General features: G+C 40.1%; 1 protein-coding gene across 1 annotated transcript in view; it reads left to right on the forward strand.

Moving 5' to 3' along the window:
• FMNL2 (formin like 2) overlaps window positions 1-13,681 on the forward strand; it is a 348,984-nt gene extending 335,303 nt beyond the window's left edge. Inside the window, 2 exon segments of the mRNA XM_088462017.1 lie at window positions 1,579-1,702; window positions 11,437-13,681. Of these exon segments, the coding sequence (XP_088318143.1) occupies window positions 1,579-1,702; window positions 11,437-11,546 (234 nt within the window). The 3' untranslated portion in view covers window positions 11,547-13,681.
• The last annotated feature ends 2,731 nt before the right edge of the window (window positions 13,682-16,412 follow it).

Here is a 16,412-nt window from a genome sequence, read left to right on the forward strand (position 1 = left end):
GAACAGTGGTGCAGCAACGGTGCAGTCTCAGATGCGGGAGTGAGTGGAGGTGACCAGGGTAGAGGGGATGCTGCAGTCAGTGGAGGAGTGGAGAGGGTAGGAGGGGGTGTGGGCAGAGATGTAGGATGGGGAGGAATGGCTGTGTGTTGTATATGTGAGGATAAGGAGTTGAACTGGAACCTGTGGGGGGGGAAAGGGATCATTGAGCCAGTGGAGCAGGTTGCAGAAGAAGGACGCCAACGCGAGTGGTGAGAAGGAAAATTAGTTGAGCAGCCTCGTTCAGAATAGATTTAAGTGGGATAAATGACTGTAAGGGAGGTCAGTTTGGAGGTGGTTACAATAGTCCAGGTGGGAGAAAACAAGTGCATAGACAACAGTTTTGTTGTCAACAGTGCCGGCAAAGGGCCTTAATCTAGAGATATTTGGGGGATGGAAGCTGCAGAATTGAGAGTGAAAGTGGGACTGAAACAGAGGGAGGAGCGAGGAGTCAAGGTTGACAAGCAGGCAGTGGGCTCGGGGGACATGAGACGTTATCGACAGAGAGAGAAAGGAAATTGGAGGGTAATAAGTTCAGGGTAGAGACAGAAAAAGAGGAGCTATATAGATTGGAGGTCAACCAAGAGAGCATATAATCATGGAGTGAAGAGTTTGAAGGAGGAGCGGGTGGTCAACAGTATCAAAGGTCAAGGAGGATGAGTAGAGAGAGAGAGAGATGACCCTTGTATTTGGTGGTAAGAACGTTATTGGTGACCTTGGTGTGTACCGTTTTTGTGGAGTAAACAAAAATCAGATTGAAGTGGGTCAAGTAGGGAGGAGAGTAATTTTGTGAGGCAAAGACAGACGATCCTGTCTAGTATGAATGTGAAATAGAGGTTACTCAAGTACCGTTTAGCAGTGTGGGAGCACTTTTGCCGGTAATGAATGATTTTGGATTGTCAGATGTGGGGTGCAGTTTGTCAGAAGTTGAGGGTAACAGACAGGGCAGCAGAATCAGGTGTGGAGGAGAGTGAGGAATTCTAAAGAAAGACAGAGGTCATGAGAAGCTAATGATACAAGAGAGTCAGGTGGGGAGTATAAAAGGACAGGGTCGAGAGCTTCAAGACTGCACATGGGGAGAGTAACCTTGTGAGAGGGCGTAGGAGTCGGGGAAGTAGAGACTTTAGGGGAGCAAATGATGGTCAGTAAGTGAGGGAAGTGAGAGTTGGATGAAATATGTAGCAGTGGTGAGAGCAGACTAGGCCAGTAGTGTGGCCGCTGCTGGAATGGGAGGAGGAGGAGAAGGCCTATTGTGTGACATCAAAAGAGAAGTTTGGAGGCAGCACCCTCACAGATTTGGCAGAAGCGTCAATAACCTTTTTCCAGCAATAGGACGGTAAAATGTAGATTTATAGCTATTAATATCCATGTAAAAGATAACTACTATATATGTGTCAGCGTTATGATTACTGTTGAATAAGAATGATACACTATTTTTAGGATTGCATCCCTTTAAATTTGTCATCCATAGAACTCATAATCTGTGATCAATACCTGCAGAAGTTGCTGTGTAATAATGCGTTTCTGTTTCCTTCATTACAGTCTCCCTCACATAAATCTAAACGCCAGCAGCAAGAGTTAATTGCGGAATTAAGGAGGAGGCAAGTTAAAGATAGCAGACATGTTTATGAGGGGAAGGATGGAGCCATTGAAGACATCATCACAGGTAAGAGAGCTGGTCTCAGCATAACAGCATGAAAACACTGCATCCTAGGATAGATGGTGATCTGCTATTGTCATTGCCCAGTGTAGTTTGTCATCAGCAGTTGTCAGGGTACAATAGAAAATTGTTTTTGCACCAACCAGTAGATGCCCCAACCTGGAGTCACTCTATCTCCAGTCACTTCCCCGTAGGCTGGGGCTCTTCACCTATCAGGTGAAGTTATTTTAAAGAAATATAACATGCGCCCACTCACAATGTAGCAAGTATCACAGTTTGAAACATTGGCCCTCATTCAGAGCCGTTCGCTATTTGCGTTCGTTCGTTCAAAAACAAGGGGTGGCTATGCAAATGATCCGTTCGCACATTGCAGTCTGTTCACACCTCTAAGTCTGAACGAGCGAGCAAAACATACGCTCGTTTATTTCTTAAAAACGCCGCCTGGCCGCTCGCACGATACGTCATGTCCGCTATTTATTAGATTAATCGAGTACATCGTACAGCGTATGAACTGCTCGCTATTCTTGTGGTTGGTTTTTTCAACCGCTATTTTGCGAGCAGTTCTGAGTTAAAAAAAAACAAGTGACATGGTCATTGACGCTGCTATATTAATTATGCACACCCATAAAACGCCCGTTTTGACCTTTAAGCACGCCTGCGAACGGATCTCCACTCCCCGTTTTCAAGCACCTTCCCCTGTTACCACCCACATACGCCTCATTCTGTCACTCAAAATAGCAGGCACTCGCTATATAGCGTACAAACGATTTTCAGCCACACTGACTGGTTCGCGCATGCGTACTAAAAACCGTACGCATGCGCAGATGTGCGAACATCGCTCGGAACGAGCGTACTGCCGCTAGCGAGTGGCTCTGAATGAGGGCCATAGACACTTAGGTCACAATGTAATACATGTTACTGTTTCAAACATTAGACACTTAAGTCACCATGAAGTATTACTGTTTCAATTATAGCCATCTAAGTCACAATAGACATTTAGGTCAAAGTATTGCAATACATAGACACTTGTAGTAAGTGTTACTGCTTAAAATGTAGACACTTTGGGTCATGTAGTTCTTCAGCAGCTGGCGAGCCACCGGTTTCTTGTGCCTCCTCTGGAAGAGCTGATTACGCTATGTTGCGTGCGCTAAGTTCACCTGGTGGCGAATGCAGTTTGGGCGGGTTACTATGATCACTATGAGGAACATTTTAACATTTTAGTCATCATTTAAAGGGAGAAGCAGAACAACATAAAGGGGTTTCTCATCATCAGATTAGTTATCATGTATTGGTTATTACATGCTCTCTTCAACTTTTACTGAACAGATTGCCTTGTCTATCTTCTGTTGTGTTTCACCCATGTCTGTATATCATCTGGTGGAGTTGATTTGTTACCTTGAGACGTGACACAAAGCTGCTGTCTGGATAAAGCTATATCCAATGCAGCCAATTGTGCTGTATCCCAAAACAAACCACTCTGCCTAATTATATAAATACATGACTGAAATGCAGAGAGGGAAAGCAGAACCAGAAAGCAATATATTTAGCGAAAGTTGCAAGAGAGCATGTACAGTACAAGCCAACTGGCGAAAGTTATCAGAGGACGGACAGCCCATTACTCTTCTATTTTGGTACGGGTACACTAAATATGTAAATGTTACACAATGTATTTTGCAGATTGCAATAATTTATATTCTTGCTTTAATGACCCTTTTAAGTACTATTTCTTCAGCACAAAGCTGTCCTTATATAGATTTATAAAGAATAGATATCATTAAGTCTGTCTCTTAAATGTACTACATTAATCAATACTGTATGAGTTCTACACACATTGGGGCATATCCAATTACCCGCGGGACCTCTCCCGCGAGTAATTGGGGCTTGAAAGTCCCGCGGCGCGGGGTTAAGCTATTCAATAAAATAGGTTTCTCCCCGCGCCGTTAACTCTGCTGTCGCGCGCGGGAACACACTGTTTCCGCGAGCAACATGGAAACAGTGTGTAATACCCTCTCGCGCGAGGCCGAACAGCAGGGACTTGCACGCGGGGTCTCAGGGACACCCGCGCGTGGAATCCCCGTTAATCGTATCCCGTCCAGCGCGACAATTAGCCGCGGGGTAAACCCTGCGGCTAATTGAATATGCCCCATTGAATTCAAAATAAAATAAATTTTCAACGTGGATCCACTGAGGAGATCATATTAAACACTTATACCTGTGTGTGATTGTTTTACGTAACACTCCAGAGTTTTCAGTTCACCAAGGGTTTTTCTCAGTTACTACTTATTTTATATTAGCTTGTGTCGCTAGATCTGTATAGTTCCGTAGTAAAGCATAAAAGAAACTCTTTGTACACAAGAGACTATCAGCACTATCTGGGACCTATGGCCAGTGTAGTCAATAATGTGCACTACTATAGATGTCTTACACAGTAGAGCCAGTAGCTTCCTGCATGCTACGCCATACTGCTCATGCTACGCCATACTGCTCATGCTACGCCATACTGCTCATGCTACAAACTCCTTCCTTGGTAAAACAGACAGGGCAAGCACTGTGTATTCCATACTTGCTCTTCTCTCATATGTACTAACAGAAACATTAGCATAGCACTTGGTTCACATACAAATGAAATGTTCTTTTCTAAGGGTTGATATTACTGAGCACATTGTTTATACCTATAATATATTCTGCCTGAGCTGTGCGGCGAGAGTGCGGCAACCGCCTTCGTTTCCCAAAACGGAGGCGTGTTGCCGCCGTTTTTTTTGGGGGGGGGGGGGTTAGGCCAAGATCTCCGTTGGCTGACTGAGATTTCCTGACCTCTCTTTCTGAACAGCGATGGCCAGCCTGTATGACCACCGTGGCCTCGCAGCTGGCTGAGGATCACCCAGATGATGCGATGCTGCAGCCATGGACGCAGCTCGGATCATTAATGCATGCAGGAGGCATGCTGCATTAACATAATAGCAAGGACGGAATTGCAGTGCTGCTCCTGTGTGGCTTTGCAATTCCGTCCTGTGCTGAATCAGACCCACAGATCCCTATAGAAAAGACACCACCAGTACACACTGCATTCTCAGACAATGCTGGATGTGCCATTGATTGAAGAACATACATAATGTACCCATGACCCATTCAGTTTTCACTGTGGACACTTGTGTCTGCCTGTAGATGCATTCACTATAGGAACCTATGATGCCTAGTTATGTGCCAGTAATGCTGCATTTGCCATTAAGGGAACACATCTCAGATGGAATGTCATATGGAAATGAGTGTTTGTGTGATCCCTATGTACAGTCACACAATATCATTTTAACAGCTACATTTGTTGCATGCTGTCTAACGCTTGGGTAATGTATCATCCTTTAAAGTGACATATGGGAAGATTAGTTTTCCTTGTTTGCAGGTATAAAAAATGCGGTGTCAGAGAAAACCTCTAATATGTCCTTTTGTCAATTATGTGATAGCAATTAATGTCACTAACTAAATTATGTCTATGTATTGTATATCATTTAATGACTGTGCAAGGATACAAATAATCCTTTTAAACTATTATATATATAGTAGTGTGTCTTCTCCCGTGGATACATAAGTAGTCTGCTGAGGATCATGGGTGCTGTAGTCCTAGAAAAGCAAGTCTAAAATGTGTTCTAGGTTTAAGGGGTCTATTTACTAAGCAGTGTCAGGAGACAGAGTGAAAAGTGATAAGGTGCCAGCCAATCAGCTCCTAACTGTCACCTCACAGGCTGTTTGAAAAATGACAGTTGGGAGCTGATTGGCTGGCACCTTATCACTTTTTTATCGCTTTTCACTCTGTCTCCTAACACTGCTTAGTAAATAAACCCCTAAGACTCACAATTCACGTTATCATTGTATTGCTGAATGTCCATTTTACTCGTTACCTGCTCTCATTAATCTCTACGTAGCGTTGACTCCCTGAGACGTTGTCTATTTTGCATTGTGTGTAAAGCCTGTCCGAGAACCTCAGCAGAGCACTAACAATGTACTAATGCAGTAGATCTTGGCTTCTTACTGTCTTCTGTTTGTCTTGTTTGGCTATTATTTTCCATGCAGTGCTGAAGACAGTGCCCTTTACCGCTCGAACAGCCAAACGCGGCTCACGGTTTTTCTGCGACCCCGTTCTCACTGAGGAATTCCATTACTAAACTTACTCTCTTTCACACCTGATGCGCTTAAAAAAAAGGTTGCTGTAGGTTTTCAACTATTTCTCCATGTTTAGGCATCACCACAAATATCAGAGTGGACTATTTTGCCTGCTGTCCATGTGAAAGCTGTGATATTTACCATCTCATTGCATGCCATTAATCCTACAATACTCTCCTCCCCCCACATTGTGTGTGTCCCCCACCCCACCCCTTGTGCATGAGATTTGGACATTCACATGGTTTAGCAACATGAAGACTGGTCACCAAATATCCTGAAATGGAAGATGTTGATGACTCATCGGAGAGCGTCATTCGCTTTTATCACGTCTGTCATTGTGATTGGGGTCATCATTAAAGAACATTATATGTCATGTTAAATTATAAGTATTACTCTTTAATGAATGTATGTATAAGGAAATTACTCAATTACAAAAGATTTGGTTAACTTACTTTTACAGTGTCTAGTGTGCAGGATGGGAAATGGGAGACTAGAGAAACTCTTACTTTTCCTTGTGTCAGTAAAGCACAGATAATATAATAGTAGCCCTATTATGAAAAAAAAAAATGTTAAAATAAATATAATAAAACAAAAGATCACTGATCTCCGTACTTAGGGCCCGGTTCTTTACGGATCGCAACTGCAATTGCAATAGCGATTACGCACGCAGTCTCACTGCCATAGTATGCTAATCCACTGAAATCGCTATGCCAACGCAGGACTACATAAGGACGCCCAATTTACCTTACCCACATCTGTAATGTTTAGCAAGACTGCAAAACCATTGCGTACCATCGCAGCCTCATGCACACTTGCACAAGCTCTGACCTTACTCAGGAATTGCTAACCTCATCACACGCTATGAGTCCTCAGGCTGCGTAGGGCATCACAGTGGATAATTTAATTTCATTTTCAAATGCACTGGCACGCCTGCGTTTCGCGACAGCCACCCCCATCACCTCCCCCAAATGGCACCTCCTGTCAATCACATGGGTGACAGGATCACATGGGTCTGCGTGGTCACTGTCCCTTTCATTATAAGCAAAAGGCAGATATCGGAGACCGTGTTTAGAAAACGAGCTGACAGGAGCCACATTGTCACATAGAATCCCCATAGGATTAATAGATTTTGCCGCTATAGCAGTCAATTCAGGGAATCCATTTCTTAGGCTTCTGGAAATAACATATTGGCCGCCCAGTTCCTTCCTGGTCCATTTCCATGATATTCATCATTAACAAGACCACTGAAAACATGGCCAGCACAGCACTGTACATTGTGTAAAGTAATAAAACCAAAATGATGTTTGTGTCATTTCCTTATACTTTGTGTTATGACAGAAATGTTTTATGTCTTGTATCTGATTAGCCTTTTGTCTCACGTTAGAATGACTTGCTGCATCTACTCTAACCCACATTTGCATGTTTGTATTTGCATGAGAGATTATTTCATTCTCCACATTATCTCCTTTCATTCAGACTTTTCTTCACATTTTTCAGTTCCAAGACAATTTTGTTTCTCAGTTACCAAAGGGCCCAATTTCTACTACTGTAGAGAAGGATAAAGTCATTGCCTGAATAAGACACAGAAACCACATTCAGCTAGATTATTTCTAATCAATCTGATGGTCCACCCTCTGTAAGCATGACATGTTCTGTATTACTATTCACTGTCAAAGGGGGGAGAATTCTGGTCATCTAATTCCAACTCAGCTTGTAGCCATTTTAGCCATGGCAGCCTTACATTATTAGATAGCTGCTCGGAGCATGAGAAATTAGGGAGCTAAATACAAAAGAAACACCTTTGATTTTAGCACTTGTTTTAGTTTTTGTATGGAACAGACCGGCATGGAAATGGGCAGCTGGACCCTTCAAAATTTCATCGAAGGATCGAGCAATATCTTATAATGCCCTGAAAGGCAAACACAAAATAACTGAATTTCTGTATAATCCTTTATATGTTATAGCCTTTAGCACATTTTTGCTGTATGAGAAGGAAGCAGGGTGTGCAGGATAGACAGGGCCTAAATAATGCATGGGGCATTCTGGGATTTGTACCTTTAGAACAGTTGTGGAGACACAGGTTGCTTAAAAAATAAAAGTGTATACATATTCAATGTATATGTAAATATATAATTGTGTTGGAACTGAAAAGTACAGTTTTTAAGATTTTTCATAATATGTGTATTTTACTTATCACAGCCAACTTTCTATAGCGGCTGTTTTGAAATAAAATAAAAAATAAATCTCACAACACTGACACAATATAGGTATTTACCTGTAAGTGGTGTTATGAGTTTTTATTTAAAATGTCGATGTCTTAATGTGGACTTTATCTGTGTAAACTGTCAAATTCTTCTGAACAGGCATTTCCTTTCCATGTCAATTGCTGTATTAATTATCTTTTCTGGAGCCAATCTTCAAAGCAGCTTGCCTTTCTATCTGTCCCAATTATAAATACATAGTAAATGCTTCTAATGAGCTAACAGGGTGGCCATCTTGTACACTGCCTTAAGATACTTAGCCCCCCCCCCTTCCTTCCGCACTTCCTTCCTGCTTCATTGGCTAACACACACCGAGGTACTGAATTGTAATCTCAGCTTCTTTGCACTCGCATCCCATATTTTTATTTAACCATCATTTTGTGTTTTCTCCTGTTTAGCATTAAAGAAGAATAATATCACTAAATTTCCAAATGTTCACTCGAGGGTAAGGATTTCTTCTAGCACACCGGTGGTGGAGGATACACAGAGCTGGCAAGCATTATTTTTTACTTGGTTTCCTCCTCTCTCTGTATGCCAGACCAGACATTAATATTTAATACCGGTAGAACCCAGTCCTGTCACCTTCACACATGAGGCAGCCATTTAGTGGAGTGAAGTAGTGAACCTAAATTCATGAGAGTATGGCCATTAGAAAAGTAGCAGGATGCATTCTCCGCACACAAAATGGCCGCAATCTCAGACCACAAAATGGCTGCAACACTGTAAGCAAACAACGAGTGCACTTCAACTGTCAAACTGCTTAGCTTTTAACCATAGATCAAAGCAAAAGTCTACATTCAGCCAAATTCATTGCAAAAACTGCAACGATAGGGAAAAAAAGACAGTGGTGTTGCCTCTATCAGCTAATCAGATGTTTGTGTCCATTTGCTACACTGAACAAGAAAAATCACAGTAAGAATTGTGATTGGTTGCTAGAATCTTTCCTTTGAACCAGTTTTCATATATGCCCTTCATTACTGAAGATTGTATCAATTGTCTCAAAAAAGATACATTTTAATGTAAATTTTTACTAGTTTTAAAATATTGGTTAATAATTCTAAAAAAAAAATAAACATGGTTCAGTATAATCTATTTTGGCACTTTTTTGGGACTGGTCACATAACATCATCAATATCAGTCATTTGTCTATGCAGTATCCACACAAATTATGCTTTTTTTTTTAGAAAGCTTTAATGATATTTTTTGAAAATTCAGTTTTGAGACTTATCCGCCTTTCCAAAACCGCAAAATGCAGGATTCTACACAGTGATTTTCATAATACAATCAGCACTTTTATGCCTTCAATGAGACGCATAAAATGTGTAGGAATATTATTGGTAGGGCACACCATTCTGAAAACTAGGCAACTCACTGCATTAAATGAGGGGTTTCCTGAGTTAAATGAAGCCAAGCTGGGTAGAATATTTGCATTATGTAGACTTTTTAATGATATTTGTAGTGTAGGATGCACTTGTCTAGTGATCACCAGATAATTACTAAGGGGGCACTCTTCTTTTAAAACAAGTGTGCCCCTGAGTTTATTGATGCCAGGATAGGGGAGATCGGGCATATTAATGTGTTATTTTCTGGTGATTCCCAGACAATAACTACTAAGGGACCCAATATCTTGAAAGAGGGGACTGTACTCTTTTAAATGTGGGTAACCTGGATTTATTGAATCCAGGAAGTGGCATCCTCACATTCCCTGGACTTCTGAATTGGGGATTACTATTTGGTGAACCACTCATCAACAAACATTAACTCCTGAGGGATCTCATGCTCCCAAGTCTCAGGGGGAGGGTAATACAAGTGCCCAATCTCCCCATGCCCTTGCACTTCAGTTTTATTTCTATAGTGCAGGACTATTGGTGACTTCTTTAAGTGACAGCACAATGTCTTTATCATTGCCAAGCCTCTACCCCTAGCACTAACTGGCAGTAAATACTAGGACTAACTTAAGTATGAGTTATATTACTTTGAACTCTTTCAATGTTGAGGACAAGTAGGACTCGTCCTTAGCATTTTGGAGACATACTGTTCTAAACCCGCGCATTAAGCCCCAGTGGGTGCATTTATGCAGATTTTTTTCCTTGCAGCCTCTGGGGTTTATTGTGCAGAGTAGCAAGCCTTAATTATATAGCTCAGGGCTGACTTTGCCGTGGGGTAAATTCTTTCCCATAGTGACATATAATCGATTTCCTCTCTGTGTTATTGATATGGAATCTATCTGTATGTAGATCCATTATATCTATACAAGAATTGTACACAGTAGTTATTCTGATCACAAATAGAAGGAGCTGCAAATTGGTGCACACACTCTCACAAACTGATAGCAATCATCTGCAGATAGTCAGCATATGCAATAATGATCCGATCAATCCCACGATCATTTAAGGAGCATTAAATCTCACAACCTAAGGCAATATCTATTCACTCAACATAATGATTTTAGAGGTGAAGATTAATTTATACTAAAATATTCATTAGAATTTTTAGCTATAAGGATAAATAAATAGAACAAAGAGTCCCATCAAGTATAGGTTTACTGATCTCTATACGCTAATTAGTGTGGATTACAATGACCATAATATAAATACTTTGTTCTACATTAAGTACACCAGCCTTCCAACCTAAACAGCTGAATGTTCCAGCTTAGGTGGTGATCAGGATTAATGGACAAATTGTGGCGATTTATACCCAGTTAGGTCTAGAACGAGCGAATAATGAGCTATCGTAATTACAGCATGGAAGGGTAACTATCGTTTTCTGTGAGCTAGTAATTTACAAATAAAAGCAATTGCTTTAATCTATAAAATAACATCTATTTAGCTATAGTGCAGGTGCCTGTTGTGTTCCAACAATGTGAAAGATGAGACCAAAATAAAAAAAAAAACCCATTAATAATGCACCATATACTGTAGGGATAGTCATTCCAAGATTTGACAATAATAAAAAAAAATTGGAATTTGTGTAAAGTTTTAAACCATACAAATTAATGTAAGTTATTTAAGGCTGTTTTGACCATGTTTACTATTTTAATAATGGCGTATTTTTAATTGCACAATTTTGTTTTACTTAACCCCCATACTCAATGTAGACACTTAAAATAGGCCTTGAATTAATACAACTTAGACATTGCCCTCCCCACGCACAGTAACATATTACAATGACTTGCCTATAATAGCCAGTGGTCCACCGGTACTTATCCCCAATTTGTGTAAATTTAATGCAATCCTCTTTACAAGCTGCTTTGATTGGCTGCCAGGTCTTTTCTGTTAACCAGACCATAAAACTTGCGCTAAAACTTCTCTCTTCTTACAGATCTTAGAAGCCAACCGTATAGGAGAGCCGACGCGGTGAGGAGAAGCGTGAGAAAACGCTTTGATGACCAGAACATGCGTTCTGTAAATGGTGCTGATATACCTGTATGAGCTGGAGTCATTCCTTACAAGCCTGCGGGTCTGTGCGAATGCTGTGGGGCCGATCACGATCGCCCGCAAGCAACGCATGCCAGCATTTTCACTGCACCTTTTGAACAAACGTATTTAACCTTTGAACTGCAAAGGGCTCAAACTGATCAAAACTTTGCATCTAGAATGCCGAAAACGAGCTGGAATCTCCACTCAAGACAGATATGTATCCAACTGTAGCTAACAAGTGCCTAAATCAGAAATACCTGCTCAAATTAATCCAAGCAATAGAACTTGATTTGATCAGGTATCTTTACACCAATACATTACTCAGTGTTTTTAACCAAAATGTAAAATACATTTTTTGTTTTCATCATTTCCTTTTGCTACATACAAGTTGAAAGAGTGGTTGATAATAGTCTCTGGAGGTTTTCTGTTGGCTTGTAAATAACTTTAACTTCAGTTTGGACTTACGATGAAGAACAGACGAAGTCTTTAGAAGGTTTTGTTTGATGTTATTCGAAAAATGATTTTGTGCTATAATTGCACTTAATGGTCATTAATATTTAAGGGCTTATAGTGTGTGAGAAGGTAGGGCACCTACAAAACAAGCAAAGACACAGAATAGAGTGGTAAAAAAACTTCATCTGTACTTTTTGTTTTTAATTTATACAGACACGTCCTGATTTTTTGTTTAGTAACAATTGTGCATATTAAACCCGCCACATTTTTTTATAATTAAAAAAATAAATAATAAAAAAAGATTTTGTAATGATTAACTTGCACTAAACAATACAGTATTAGGCTTTATAAAGTCAAATCAATTACAGATATTGGACAAATGTAACGTGTTTTATCATAATCTTAGGTTCTCATTTGGAATCGGTTAATTATCTGTTGGAAGTGCTGAAATTTGTAGTTCAGCAACATAGGGCTAAATCAGATTTAAGCAATCTGCGTCTCCCCAAGTGTGGTGGAACTATAAATCCCAGTATGCTGAAGGGTCACAGGTTGCCCATCTCTGTTTTAAATCAATAACCGTAAAATAGGACAAAGTTAAATTGTGCATTGGTTTATTCTCCCTGCAAAGAGGACTCTATAGCTGGGATCAGGCCTATAGGTGAGCATGTGTGTATATTACTGGAGTTTATGTACCACGGTCCTGCAACACAGGACGCAAAGTTTAATTTACTATCATAAGAATTACACTTTTTTTTCCCTGAGTACCTAAAGTTTTGATTGGTTGACAATTTTTGATAGCAAACTAACATGTTTATTGTAAAATAAAATATTGTATAGTATTTAACCACTTTATAGGAGATTTACAAGACAATGTTACTTTGGTTTTGTTCTGGGTATTTAACTCAGATAAAGAAAGTTTAACCATCTCTTTATTTTATTTTTTTAATGTAAAAAAAATGCACGTTCAAGACTGTGTAAGTTCTTGGCAAATGTTTATCCACCCGGCTCTCTGTTTCTTCTACTTAATTTGTGTTTAAGTGGACCACTCATAACATTTTTAAGTTCATCCTCCTTATATAAGATGTAGTTTTATGATAATCTGTTTTTAAATGTACAGATATTTTGCTACAAAGTTGGTGCAGTTATGTTTTGTTTTTTTGTTTTATACTTCCTCAATTCCCATTTAGCCGCTGAGTGATACTGTAAATATTGTTTAATAAAATAAAAGTTGCCTCAGCCTGTGCTATACAACCTGAATGTTATTTTAAATTATAGGTTTTTTTTTTAATATATATTTAACGAAGGATACATTTGAGAATCGCAGTTACAACACTGACATTTGCTTAACTTTACCATTTTTTTTCTTGTGTACAACAGCCAATACATGTTACATTTGCACATACCTGTGTACTTTTCATGCTGGGGGAAACATGCCAATGTTGAAAGTAATGTCATTTAAAAATTAACCGATACTGTAGAAATAACGCCTGTTCTTCGGACCTAATGAGAATGTTAACAAAATTGAAGTCTAAATCTTGTCTGAAGTGACATTTTGCTAAACATTGTAAATCTAGTGTAATTTTCTTACCGTAACGTGGGAAATATTGGCATGTTTTCTTCAGTGTTCCTTCAGCCTCTTAGTAACATGTTTCTTCTCTGTCAATTGCATATGATCAAATAAACTATTTACACTACTAAGTATGATGGTCTCGTTTTGTCCACATTCCGGTCATTAGAAAAACACATCTTCCTTCTTTCCAATTCCTAGTGCAATATTGAAAATCAAAGCAGAGGTTCCCCAACTCCACCATTATAGTCCACATTTTAAGGATATCTATGCTTGAGCACAGGTGACTTAATTAGTACCTCAGTCAATTTGATTTAACCATCAGGACTCAAGCATGTTTGGGAACCTCTGAATTAAAAGGAACACTACATGCAGTGAGCAAGAGAAGTCATGGTGAGCAAGAGAAGTCATGGTCACATCTGATGATCTTGGTGATAATGTGAAAACTTGAATTTAGAGAAAAGTAAATTATTGTGTAATGCATATTACAGTATTAATTGGCTCATCCAAAGGACAGTCTGTTATTGTGTTGTACAGTACTTGTTTCACGCTCAGCTTGTCTCCATATACAGTATGCGGTCATAGCATATAAAGGACAAATAAAAAATCTAGGGGTCTTTTTACTAAGCAGTGTTAGGAGACAGAGTAAAAAGTGATAAGGTGCCAGCCAATCAGCTCCCAACTGTCATCTCACAGGCTGTGTTTGAAAAATGACAGTTGGGAGCTGATTGGCTGGCACCCTATCACCTTTCTCTCTGTCTCCTAACACTGCTTAGTAAATAGACCCCTAAGTGTAATACGACCAAACACCACACACTTGGGTGGCCCATCATCTATAATGTGCTTCAGTACCATTAATAAGTACACAACATGCTTATGTAGAGTTTCAACTTCCAGGAAGAAATGTTTATATTTTACAGTATCTCAAAAATAATGGTATTAACTAAATGACCATAATAATATATAAAGTGCCCGTGTGTCAACAGCGATATACTCAGTAGCTTATCTCAATATTTATTTATTTATTAACAGTTTCTTACATAGCGCAGCATATTCCGTTGCGCTTTACAATAGGAAACATTTATAGAACAAAACTGGGTAATAACAGACAGATATATAGGTAGGAAGGTCCAGTTCTTCCAATAGGTCTTGGAACTCAGGCGTTCAAGGCAAACAGAGTGCAATTCTGTAATACTGTTAATGAATCATTACATAAAGTGCCTCTGTACCAAATAGTGTTTCATGGCTTATATGAGTAAGTACAGTATAGTCCTTCTCAGACCATATATGATGCAGCTCCTCTTTTACCTGTGTCTGAGTACATTTTCAAGCTGTATCTGAAAAATATATATTATCTCAAATAAAATGGGAGGTAGAAGCCATGGTTCTTCCTAAAGTAACCTATAGTCTACCAGGTACCATGGATGACTTAGGTCCTAGCTGGTATCAGGACTATAGATAGACAGTTAAAAGGTCGACAATGTCTAGATAAACACCAGATGTTAGACACGCAATATGTCAACAGGGACTAAATGTCGACACACTAAAGGTCAACATGAAAATGCTCAACTCACAAATGGACGACACAATTATTTAAATTAGGTTTAGGCACTTACCGGAGGGTTAGGGTCAGGCACCTACCTTGACGGTTATAATTAGGCAGCAGGAGGGAGTGTTAGGGTGAAGATTAGGGTTAGAGAAAAAAAAAAATGTGTTGACCATTTTTTTGTGGCAACCTTTTGACCCTGTCAACTTATTGCCTGTCTAACATCTGTGGGAACATTTACTAAGAATCTTGTTTGGGCAAGATTAGACTTAAAAAGGATGCCACAAACACGCACAAGTTTTCCCAGACCAAACTGGTAAGAGCGAGTTTTACAAAACCGTGTTTTTCATTGGTGAATGTAAACGTGTTTAGTTGTGGGCGAATTTTGGCAAAAAGTATGAAAATGAATGCGTTTATAAAACACCGACGAGAATGCATGCATCATCCTAGAAACATGTTCTGATAGGTTGAAGCAGTCACGTCATGTACACATTCCCAAGAATATAAAGACGTCACAAACAGCCCGACCTTTGAGGGTTTTGTTGGTTGGAGTGTGCAGAGGGACAGTGAGGAGTGTGTATAGTGGTGTAGGAGAGTTTTTGGCTAGTGGAATCGATAGTTGCTTGGTGTGTGGAAGTTGTTTTGTGGTTATTGTCTTGTTTGTCTCATTTTGCTGTCTTTGTTTTTTTTCTTTTGTCCTGTCAGTGTTTTTTATGTGTGTGGGTATAGTAGGAGAGGAGGTTTGTATTAGTTTGTCTTTTTTTGTGTGTTTTGTTTGTATAGGGAGGGAGACAGGAATTTGTCCAGTGCAGCCGAGAGGCAGGGAGAGAGTGAGGTGGAGGAGGTTGCTGCCCAGGAGCCCTATTGAGCAGTACGTACAGGCAGCAGTGATGAGGCGCCCAGGCAGAGGGGCAAGATAAAGGCGGGGTACACTGTGAAATTCTCAGTGAGGGAGAACATGGCTCTTGTGCAGGTCATGAAAACCCACCACCTGCTGTTTGGATGAAAGGCTGCCAGCACATTGACCCGCCGCCAGAACGCCATCTGAGCGGAGGTTGTGAGTGCAGTCAATATCATCCAGGACATTAGGCACGCCCACAATGCTATAAAAAGCTACCCTGATTGCATGCCACTATGACTGCTGGCCAGGGAAGCAGATGCAGGTATCCATTAGCAGCTGAAATGCCACCATTACCTTAGTTAGGTACCATGAGAACGTTGACTGGGATATCCCGAAAATTACCAGTAGTCAGAGAGTCCGACATAGCCAGAAGATTATGCAGGCCTCAGACAGAGTGGGAACGTGCTGTGT

The sequence above is a fragment of the Taudactylus pleione genome, unplaced genomic scaffold, assembly GCF_031769625.1.
Source record: "Taudactylus pleione unplaced genomic scaffold, aTauple2 ptg001137l, whole genome shotgun sequence".
In the NCBI taxonomy this organism is placed as follows: domain Eukaryota; kingdom Metazoa; phylum Chordata; class Amphibia; order Anura; family Myobatrachidae; genus Taudactylus; species Taudactylus pleione.